Raw genomic sequence first — 11,539 nt, 5'->3', positions numbered from 1 at the left:
GTAAAATATTTATTATTTTGGGTATCTGGTTTTTAATATTCATGTTTATTTTAATTCCATAAAGTAACATGTTAGACGAGAAACTTCCAATGTAGGGCACATTAACGTTGGATCCGTGTTTGTAGACGGAAAGATTTTTGACCGGACGACAACAATGTCAGGTTGATACAGCCATGCGTTAATCCAACGATATGAGTACGCCATGCAAATACAAACTGACAATTAATGTCATCACTCAAATAAATAATATTCAGGTTACTTAAAATTTAACTAGGTAAGATTTTTGTACAACCACTTTGGCTACTAAATGTCCTTTGTTGTTTTATGTCTGTATGATAACTTTATTGTTACTTTGTTCATTGCAACATAGCATTCGATGTTAATGTAATGTTGATCTCATTCATTTTCAGGTGAAATACCCCGGAACTCAACGTCGCTATGGACCCCCTATCAAGGAAAGTGGTGCAGGAAGACGTGGTTCAGTACAAACTATTTTTGATTCAGTCGGACGACACTGATTCTCAGACCCATGAAGAACGTTTAAAGCATTTGGTTGAAGATATTCTGGCCAGAATTGCCCCACTTCTCATGAAATATATTTGGCAACACCAGTCATTCAACCTCACCTATCAGCCGGAGAAAGGTAGCCAAGTCAACAAAGCAAAACGAATGAACGAACCAATTTGTAGTATGAGTTAATATTTATTTTTGATCCACCAACAAACTTCGAATTCATTTATTTAGTCAGTGTTTCCAGGGTTGATTGTCTAGATTAAACATTTAACATGTTAATCATGTACCGATAGACGCTATTCCTGCTCACATCGGAGGCACCACTCTCTTTGGGGACAACGTGGACGATGAATGGTTTATAGTTTACCTCCTTCAGCACATCACCGAGGCCTTCCCCGAGCTAGCTGCGAGGTATTATTCCTATTTTACCTCAATTCATGAATGCTCTTTGGCACCTTTTGGTTCTGGTGTAAGAGTGTTTGAAATGGTCCCTTTGGATGGGGGACCGTTTTGTAGGGCCTCTTTACCTGTGATGCTGAAATCATGTTTCTGTGTGCAGGGTTGAGGACAACGATGGAGAGTTTCTGCTGATTGAAGCGGCAGATTATCTTCCCAAGTGGTTGAGTCCAGAAACAAGTGAAAACAGGGTAGGATGTCCTGAAATTACCAACAACACTTTGCTTGTACATGTTGTGTCTTTATTATTCCTTACTTTCTGCCTATTTATTTGGATATTGATTGAATATAAAATAAACCTGCTTAGGCTCTGCTTAACTTAAAATATCAAAATGTTATCCTGACTATATTCTCCGTTTGTAGCAGTCTTGGTAACCTGATCCCTTATCTCCCCAATCAGGTATTCATTCACAGGGGACAGTTTCAAATCCTGCCATGTCCATCCCGTTCCAGTGCAGTTGGGATTCCCAGAGATGTGGTGCCTACTGTGCCGCAGGCTTTAGCTTTCCTCTCCTCCAACGCTGAGCACTGCCTTGCAAGTCCTAAAATTTGCTCAGCCCTGAGGAAGCGTTTGAATGGGTGAGAGAACAACCTTCAAAATGAAATGTCGGTTCTGTTAGTGTAATGTAACAAAAAAATTCTTTAGAGTAACCGCAAACAAGAGAACCGTATTTTTTGAATGCATGAACTAGGCATAGTACATAGGGGTCCATGGATGTGGTAGACTCTACATACAGGACCTTTGGGAACAGAAAAGTGCTGAAGTAACTTTCAATTACACCCAATTCACTGTGTGTTTGCATGATTGTGCGTGTCCTTGTATAAGGTACCCAGAGAAGATCACCTCTAACCTTCACCGGGCTCACTGCTTCTTACCGGCGGGGATCGCCAAAGTGTTGGCCCAGCGGCCTGACCTGATAGCGCCCGCGGTTTCCGCCTTCTATCTCCGGGATCTTGTGGATCTCCAGGCCTGCCGGGGGTTTAAGACCTTTCCCCCGGACACGCGCGTCCACACCCTGGTAAACTTATGTGCAGTCCTGCTTGTCTGCCGTTTGAAATGCATTGAAACACTATTAGATTACCATCCAATACATATAATTGACACAAACCCAAGGAGGAGAGAGTTGCAAAACTGTGAGACTGCATCTCTCTCTGCAAACATTTTAGCAATCATAATTATTGTTAAATCGTCCTTCTTTCTGCACATATTTTTTAGGTTACCTTCACCCGATGCTTGTATGCCCAACTCCAGCAACAACAGTTCACCCCAGACCGGAGAAGTGGCTTTACCCTGCCTATCCGCTCTCACCCCCAGCACAAATCATACGAGCTGGGCATGAAACTGGTGGGCTCGGCTGATACGTTTCCATTCATAACCGTGATTTTTTTTTTTTTGTTGATATTCACATATTGTTTTTGTTCAAGAGGGATTCTTAGTGTGTGTGTGTGTGTGTGTGTGTGTGTGTGTGTGTGTGTGTGTGTGTGTGTGTGTGTGTGTGTGTGTGTGTGTGTGTGTGTGTGTGTGTGTGTGTGTGTGTGTGTGTGTGTGTGTGTGTGTGTGTGTGTCAAGGCTCATGGCTTCGAGATCCTATGCTCTAAGTGTAGAGCACCTTCTTCAGAGCCAGACGCTCCAGCCAGCTGTAACCCTCAGTGGAAAGGATTCCTAGAGAACCTGAAGAAGAATGGCTACTTCAAGGCAAGACTAGCATGTTAATGGTGAAGCAAAATGCATTAGGCCTGTTACGATAGCTAGTGTTGCATGTTATGGCTATTATACCATTATAGTTTGCAATTCACATCAATAAGAGTGGCTGCCTGAAGGCCAAATCACACTTGTGTGTCAAGCATGAAGGCAAACTGCCGTGTTGACAGAGACAACGTTCATGCACGAGGACCTACACATACGGAGAGACCTGCAGTCTCCCCAGAGATTAGCAAAGTGTGGCCCTTCTCTGCGGGGGTTCCTATCAACTAATCGCTGATTAGGGTTAGGGAACCCTAACTACACCTGGTCTAACAAGGACCAGGTGTAGTGTTCTGTTTAAAATGCCACACAAAATCAAAACAATGCACCAAGTGATTTTCAGCAGTACATTTACTGCCGTTCGAGCGGCGCTGCAAATATTCACATTGTGTCTCTCAATCCTGATGTGGAACTTCGCATAGATGATGCATGCAGAACTGTAAATTCAGCTTTGTTGTCATGGTTACAGGGTCAAATGGAAGGCTCTGTTTACTATAGAGGACTGATGACATCTGCAGAGAACTTTTTCAGACTCTCTTTCACACACGGGTAAGAGCCATGTTTGCAGGGAATGTGGATCTTTTAACTGTACAATTTATAACAATTCCGCATTCAAATATCAAAAAACGACAAGAACTGTTATTTATTTGTGTGTGCAGGGGTCAGAGTGCAGGGGAGGAGGTTCTCGTGCTGCTAAAAAATTCAGCTCCTCTCAACATAGAGGAGCTGAAGAAGCAGGAGTCCCAGCTTGCCCCGGCTGACAGTAAGTAAACGTGGAGGTCTTGTCCTATGGGCTTCCTTCATCATGGCTCAATGTAGCGCCTCAACTGGGATTCACGCGCTCCAAATCGGACCACGTCATTGGTCCAACATTTCTAGAAAATTGTTCTTGATTAATCTAGCAGACGGCAATGTTCACAAAATGTGTATTAAGTCGTACTCTTAATGATATGTAATATGGTACAAATGGCCGCATTTCCTTATTTTCATATTAGAATATGGGGCTTGGTGTCCCCGTTCATTTTTCTGGAATGGATAAATGATGCCTCAGCGATGTTACCCAACAGCACCGATTTTTTTAACTTCAATTAAACATTGACACAAATTATTTCTACATTATGTATTTTCCTATACTTATTTGAATAAGTGTATGAAATCAGAAAGGACCTGGCCTGATAAAGATAAGCCGGCCCTGTAACCCGTCCTGGTCTAACTGCTTCTCAATGCGTGTCCCCAGGCGACAGCTGGCTGGACCTCACCTCTCAGGACTTGGAGCGTATGCTGGAGGAGAAGAGCGGGGGAGCCAGGGGCATCGCTCTCACCAAACCAACCCAGGAGAAGGGCCAGGGGAAGAGGGAGGAGCCAGAGGGGGAGGAGGCCGGCATCAGCCTGGTAGCCGTGACACAGGGCATGAAGAGCTTCCTCAGTGCCATGTCGTCCCACGAGGGCGCTGAGCTACCCTGGTGAGACCCCAAATATATGTGGTTCATGTGAACTAGGCAGTACAGGACAGGGTTGAGAGTTATTGTGGCACGGGTGAGATCCCCAGACGAATGGTTCTGGGTTAGATCCCCAATGTCCTCAGCCTAGCTGGAGGCATCCTTGAGCAAGATGCCTAGCCCCTAGCCTGGGAACCAGACAGATAAGGTCTGGCACCCTCCCATACTAAATGTTTTGCCCAGTACGAGATAGACCGACCACTCACAACCTTTTATCTAATATGAAGCGGGATAAATATTATTATGGTGCACAGGAGCACCGTAGAGGCACTCGCAGCAACTGAGTAAATATTACAATAGGTTGCGAGATTCATCTGGTTCCCCGGCTTCCAAGCCCCTACCTGCTCCTTAATGACATATTTCTCTAGATGTCCACAATCACTGTAAGTCGCTTTGGATAAAGAATGGCTAAATACTAGAAGTAATTAGTCATATTGCTTCCTTTTAGCAGTGTTATGTTACCTCCTAATAGGTTATAACGGGATAAAGCTGCTTGATATAAATAGACGACTAACCTCCTCTTTGAAGTTATTTAGTCAAATATTTTTTGCTTGTTTTTTTTGTCTTTATTGAACACCAGGGCCCATTCAAATGATCCTTTTAGTTTTGATCCAGTATCCATGGCCAGCGCGATGGACAAGTTACTAGGTATGTACTAGTGTGCACAGCAGTATAGCAGTAATATTCTGCTCCAGAGACTTGGGGCACAATTTCCTTCTGTTTCCTCTAGTTCTATTTTATATGATTTATTTATTTATGAAGGAAGGACCGATGAAGGATTGGACTCTGATGATCTGGAGGATGACGATGATGATGAGGACGACGATGACGACGATGATGAAGATGATGAGAAGAGCGAAGACGTGAAAGTATTCTTTGGTTCCCAAGGGGAAAAAGAAACGGAAACTCTAGACAATCTTCGTAAATACATGGACCAAATGGACCATGAGTTGATGGACACACACATTGGAAAGAGTTTCAATCAGAAGGTAATGATATCATCACCTCTTCCATAATACGCATTATCATCAACATAGAAAGAAATGGGTTATTCTCTCTTTCGTATGGTTCAGTACTCTTGCTTTATCTCATACATAAGAGGAACCCTTTCTTGAACCGAACAAGCCAATAAAATCGGAATTCCAAATAAAAACAGGGCTGTTAAGATCAACCCAGAACATCATTAGGACAAATGTTACCCCGCTCTTGAACCGCTGCTCTCCTTCCTGCAGAATCGTGACAAGGAGCGTCCGGCCAGCGGCTCCAAGCTCCCCCCTAGAGGAGATGCTCGCTCACAGGGAGAAGAGGCAGCAGATCCAGCAGATCCAGAGCAGGAGGAGGAGGATGAGGAGATCCAGCCCCTGGACGTGGACCTCAACCTGGTCACTAACCTCCTGGAGTCCCTGAGCTCCCAGGCAGGCCTGGCTGGCCCTGCCTCTAACCTGCTGCAGAGCCTGGGCTTCCAACTGCCCCAGAACAACGACCCTTCCTAAGAGAGCAGGCCCTGTTGAATGTAACTCGCTCTTCAGCTGAAGTCCCCCTTTTGATACGGTTTTGCCTTTTCCTTAAATTTCACAGGCTTTTCCTTGTAGCCCTAGGCGTCGCCCTGGAGGTGTTTAACATTTTTCGTAGTGTTCTCACTTATGGAAGACCGTAAACGTTTTCGAAGTTGTGAAAAATGTTGATACCATCTTGTAAAACTGTTTGGCATTTAATGTTAGTTTTTTTTACAGAGCACTTAAATGACACTCTCGTAGGCCAAATAAAATGACTTTTATAAATACTTTACAGCCTTTTTTTGTATAGTTAACTAACTAGCTTTCAGTCATTTTCTAGACAGACTCCTAACAATACTTTTAAAGCATATAACTTCACATTCCAAGTCCTCAACTAGTTGAACATTAGTATTACCGATTCTCCACTCCTCCACTCCAAGTGGTAAAGCATTAATTGTTCATCAGAGCAGTGGTTCCAAAGGACACTAGATGGGCTAGGTTATTTTACTCAATATAAGTTATACATTGCCTAGGTTTTTTTTTTGATCCATTCGTTTTTAATTTTTGCACATGAACCATTGATCGTGTTCCTGAATGATGGGTTTGGCAGCAAAACACTAGTTGCATAATCAGAATTGCACAGTGTACTCTGCCAAAATTAGGTGGAGCTAGTTATGATTAGTACCAGTGTGTACTTGTAAACGGCTGAAACATGCAGTTATTTTCTTTGCATATTTTTATAAATTGCATTATGAGCGTTTATTTGCTAATATCCTCTAACTCGGCTTTTGCATGCCTATTTATAAATCACTTGTAATGCAACTTACAAACAAAATGAATACCCCGCAGGCCGCATGCATACAGTCCTTGCCGATACAACGCAGGCTCCCTTAGTACAGATAGAAAGACAGGAGCGGTCCCGTCAGCTCGGGCCCCGTAGAGAGCAGCGCTGCAGCCAGCGGCGACCAGCGCTGAGCAGTCAGGTAGACGGCGCATTGCAGCCCCGCCCCCAGCAGGAGTAGGGCCACCAGGTACCCATGGAAGAGCAGGCAGCACCAGCTGCCCTCTGTCAGCGCCCACCAAGGGCCATCTGGGTGGAGGAGCCACAGCAGGCCCAGCACCCAGCTCTGGTGGACCAGATGGGTGTAGTACAGGTCTAGGGAGGAGGCCTGCTGCTGGTTGTGGGGGTGGTGACGCTGCGCCTCCGAGACCTTGGCCAGCCATGCCAGGGCGAGGCCCTGCAGGATGAGGCTCAGAGGGGCGTAGAGGTACTCCAGAGGATGGGTGCCCGACAACGTGGCCTGGGACCCTGAGAGGTGAGACGGAAGGACCGGTGAGGAGTAGAGGACTGCTATATAAGTGTGTTTCCTTGTCCTTATCTGTTCAAGTCGATTGTATTTGCTTGTTACAGTTATACTACAGTCTCAAAGATTCTATAAAGAAAGAAACTGATCTGGATATAAATTAATAAAGTATAGCGTACTGGCCATGATGTCTGAATCGCTAGCCCCTCCCTGCTCCTTTAAGACATGCATACCAAAAAATACTCATTTTTAATCCACTCCTTATGAAAGCACCGACCAGAGGAGTAAATAATAAACAGACAGACGCATCACCTCAGACGGGTGGTATCACCTGTGACCACCAGCGACACGCCACTCAGCGCACCGACCAGCCCGGTGACGCAGGCCGAGGGCGGGGCGGCCAGCCTTAGGGTGTGGCTCCAGCCTGCGGTAACCATCGGCAACAGGCACGCGGCGAGGGGGAAGAGGCCACCGTCCGCAGAGCTGTTGGCCCGGGCCCACAGCGCCATCACGGCCTGGGCGCCGCCACAGACGGCCGGCACCAGCAGCCTCTCGCCGCCCAGGGCCCGGGAGCACCTCTTCAGAGAGACCAGCCTGAGGAGGTGGAGGAGGTTCAGCACGAGGAGAGAGAGCACCACCTGTGGAGGACGTGAAGAGTAAAGATCATGACACTAGGAGGTGAGAAAGAAGACGTCATATGATACAAATGGGATATGTGTCTTGTTGCGCAGAGAGGTTCATTTGATTTGGAATGATATTCTTTTCATCCGTCCTCATGAGCATGCTTTTAACAGATTGAAAAAAGACAGAAATACTTTTCAAACTGAATTCGATATGGCTTTCTTCATTATCCAAAATAGGCTGCATAAAGAATACAATGCGATGAGAGTAGGTCATTGCCATACCTCCATCACAAACGCATGGATACACTACTGGCTACCTTCACCCACTGGTCAAACACAGAATCAGTATAAACAGTGTGTGTCATCAGAGTAGCGGGTACCGACCTGGGCAAAGCAGAGAGCCACCACATACGGGTAGTGATACTGCGGGATGAAAATTCCTGCCACAAAACGGTGGAGCTTGTCAGCTAGGACATAGATGACCAGCAGTGGGACCCATAGGACGGGGACTGTGGTGGCCTTCGCTGAGGGGTAGATGGGGAGACTCTGTAGCATTGGGAGACACAACACCCCTTCCTGGACTTCGGAAGAAGACAGGGATGTGATACAAAGTGTGTCTGCAGCAGAGGCATGCACAGTAGAGGACATATTTGCATACTTCAACCTTGATTGTATTTCAGAGTCGTCCCTATGTTTTTGCCAGAATATCTTACATATTCTAATTGTATTTCAGAGACATCCCTTTATTTTTTCCAGAATATCTGACATTTACTATAGTAGACTAGAGAAATAGTATATTTCTCTAGTCTACTACAAATGTATATGAGTTGTATTATACATTTGCAATACAACTCATAATCACAAGTATTTTGATGACTAATTCCGTTTTCCGTTAATGAATAACCAATATTTAATTAATCCTACCATTCACCTTTATTCCAGTGGCACAATACAAAAGCAGAATTATAACAATTTGTTAAGAATGGGATTTTGCCAATATATCTGACATTTAACGTGCATTTATATAATAAATATATAATAAATTATATAATCAATACTTGAATCTTGAATCTTTAGTTTGAATGTGTTCTGGTCGGTTACTAATTGGAAAGCAGCCAAACTGATAACTGACAATATGAGTGTCCATTATAAGGTTGCATTCCACAAAATAACAAACCATATATTTAACCCCAAAGTGAGCATTTGAACTAGTTTATTGGCTACAACAGGAGTTATGCATGTTGGTTACGAAAGCCAGTAAAGTATGCCAAAGTAGAAAACCAAAACCTCTTTTCAATGTCCTTCAATATTCAATACTTCCCATTGTTATGTGTATGAATAGATATTATGCATTCAAACTAAATTCAAAAAATGGTATTCAGTTGGGAAGAAAATATATAAACTGATTGTATTCCTATACCCACTAAAATTTGAAAAGTGGATGAAATAAAGAACAAATTAAATAGGTAAAAAGCAAGCACACAAGCAAAGATATACTCACCATCTAGCCGTTGTCAGAATGTTGATCCCCTTTCAGATTGTTTTGAGCTATATTTCCATTATTATGACTCAATCTGATAACTAAAAATAACTTAAACAGATTTCTAAAGACCATTTCTTTAAAAAAGAGAACTATCAACTCTCTTGCGGGCTGTCCTCTCTGTTAAAGCCTGCTCGGTGAAGGACATCCTTCATTCATTACTTTTCCCATGGACTTTGCTTTGTTTGTGTTCCCATATATGGGGCCAGTCCTTTGGGCAGTAGGCTGACCAATCTCCACACCTGGCTGGAGGACGGGCATGACAGTAGATGGAAATACTTATCGAAAAGGGTGAGGTTTTGTTGGCATGAGTTGAAGAATCCATTTCAGCAATAACGACAATTTATAGAACATTATATGGGGGAATAAATAAGCTTTTTATTAATGATTATGTGATGATATAAAATCATTGTTTTTGTTTAATTAACATTTCTTTCGTTTATAAATAATATTTTTTTGTACTCTAACTAAGCAACATTCCTAAATGCTGGCCCCCCCCAATACACCACCACAACAAAGAGACCGAGGAAAGTAATCAGAGCCCTGAACTAAGTCACTCAGTAATACCGGACCACTGGACAATCCCCCCACCCATCCCCCCTGCACACTGACACTTTAACCCTGGCCATATTGCACAATACAATTTGTACATCTCCCTGTTTATCCAGTTTTCATTGCATACATATTCATAATATTCTTAATTTATTTTAAAACTTATATTGTATTTTTATTCTATTGTGGGTTTTTTTTACGTCACACAAACATTTCACTGTACGTACTACGGAACCCGTTAAGCGACATGGGATAAGAAAAAAAAAGTAACGTTTCTCGTGAGCACGAGAAAGTATCTGGTGCTCATGAGAAAATATCTGTTGCGCACGCGAAAGTTTAGTGTGTGTGTGTGTGTGTGTGTGTGTGTGTGTGTACTTTAAATGTGAATAAGTGCACATGTAAATCTAGATTTTATTTAAATAAAGTAGCCTATTTATTGTTCAGCATGATGCAGTCTAGTGGGGGTCATCCCTGGGGGTCATCCCTATGTTCCCCGGGTCCTATGTAGGACCCTTTTTTTTTTTTTTTAAAGGTCCTATGTTCCCCGTTTTTCCCAAAAAGGGTCCTATGTTCCCCTGTAGCAATACATACCGGGGAGCATAGGACCCTTTTTCTGAAAAAGGGTCCTATGCTCCCCGCAACAGTTCGGACCATAGTCCGAACTACAAGGCACACTAACCATCTCGTAGTTGGAGGCAAGAGATTATACGCGCTCCAATAGTGTGTGAGCTAAAAATATAGCACATTCATTTGAATGATTTTAGCTTGTGTGTGCCCGTGCCCGCGATAAATCACACACAAGCTAAAATCATTCAAATGAATGTGCTTTATTTTTACATCAAATTATTGGATCACGTATACTCTCTTGCGCTCCGCCTCCAACTACGAGATGGTTAGTTACACCTTTCCTGCTGTCGGCTCCCAGACCGAGGAGCACAGGTGATACGTTCCCTCCAGGACCGATGCTCTCTCGGGGGCAACACCCTTCACTTTGACCGACAGTGGGTCTCCTTATAGGTTGGAATATGGTTGGAATGAAGCGGCCACCGATTCTTGACAGGCTGGGTAGGCCTACTTTATTCTTACAGACAACCGGACTCGTTCATTACTTCACTAAACTGACACGCACGCTATTGCTCGCTCTCCTCGCTCGTCCACACACTCGCTGACGTCACACACACACACACACACACACACACACACACACACACACACACACACACACACACACACACACACACACACACACACACACACACACACACACACACACACACACACACACACACTGATATGCGCAAGATAAGACCCCGTGCTCATGAGATACTTTCCCGTGCGCACGAGAAACGTTTAATTTTTATTTATTTTTCCCGCTGTCCATTTACGGGTTCCGTAACATCCTGTATTAGTAGGCTATGTGGAAAATAAAATCCTTTAAATCTTGAATCTTGAACTACTTAAAGCGACTTGATAAGACTCTCTTCAACTAATATTTTGCCATAGCAGTTAAAGAATGTAAATTAGACCTATTTTCACTCTCTCTGTTCAACTCTGACATCTGTTTGTGACATTCCTGACAGTTTCCCCATAGGCCTACTTAATAAACCAAAACCCCTTCCTCTCTCCCAATGGCTTTCTGCCCTTCTCTCCACCACTGCTTGTGTAGCCCATGTGGCCGTATATATGAGCGAGGCCGTTAGAGTCAACACAGGCTTCTGACGGCAGGGAGTGAGCAGCTAGCCCTGCTCCCCCTAGAAGCTTAAACAAACAACGCACAGAACGGCACAGATTTCACCAGACACGTTAAGGCAC

At 43.9% G+C, this 11,539-nt stretch overlaps 2 protein-coding genes across 6 annotated transcripts; one reads left to right on the top strand and one right to left on the bottom strand.

Moving 5' to 3' along the window:
- Window positions 1-19: 19 nt before the first annotated feature.
- ecd (ecdysoneless homolog (Drosophila)) lies at window positions 20-5,995 on the top strand. The gene is made up of 14 exons (XM_056609256.1): window positions 20-274; window positions 411-643; window positions 807-924; window positions 1,073-1,160; window positions 1,370-1,548; window positions 1,796-1,988; window positions 2,186-2,314; window positions 2,540-2,665; window positions 3,183-3,262; window positions 3,373-3,476; window positions 3,951-4,176; window positions 4,793-4,860; window positions 4,975-5,201; window positions 5,445-5,995. Exons 2-14 carry the CDS (start codon window positions 439-441, stop codon window positions 5,703-5,705), a joined length of 2,004 nt encoding a protein of 667 aa, XP_056465231.1. The 5' UTR covers window positions 20-274; window positions 411-438; the 3' UTR covers window positions 5,706-5,995.
- si:ch211-248a14.8 (uncharacterized) lies at window positions 4,497-9,329 on the bottom strand. 5 transcript variants are annotated; one of them, XM_056609259.1, is made up of 4 exons: window positions 9,137-9,329; window positions 8,020-8,252; window positions 7,344-7,650; window positions 4,497-7,017 (listed from the first exon to the last, which is right to left on the bottom strand). In XM_056609259.1, exons 2-4 carry the CDS (start codon window positions 8,188-8,190, stop codon window positions 6,599-6,601), a joined length of 897 nt encoding a protein of 298 aa, XP_056465234.1. In that variant the 5' UTR covers window positions 8,191-8,252; window positions 9,137-9,329; the 3' UTR covers window positions 4,497-6,598. The 5 variants fall into 5 exon arrangements, with proteins under 5 accessions (XP_056465234.1, XP_056465233.1, XP_056465232.1 ...); XM_056609258.1 differs by having other exon boundaries at window positions 8,020-8,216; XM_056609257.1 differs by having other exon boundaries at window positions 8,020-8,211.
- Between the last annotated feature and the right edge of the window lie 2,210 nt (window positions 9,330-11,539).

This window comes from Gadus chalcogrammus, chromosome 15, assembly GCF_026213295.1.
Source record: "Gadus chalcogrammus isolate NIFS_2021 chromosome 15, NIFS_Gcha_1.0, whole genome shotgun sequence".
Lineage (NCBI taxonomy): Eukaryota > Metazoa > Chordata > Actinopteri > Gadiformes > Gadidae > Gadus > Gadus chalcogrammus.
This window is presented reverse-complemented; position numbering and strand designations above follow the sequence as displayed.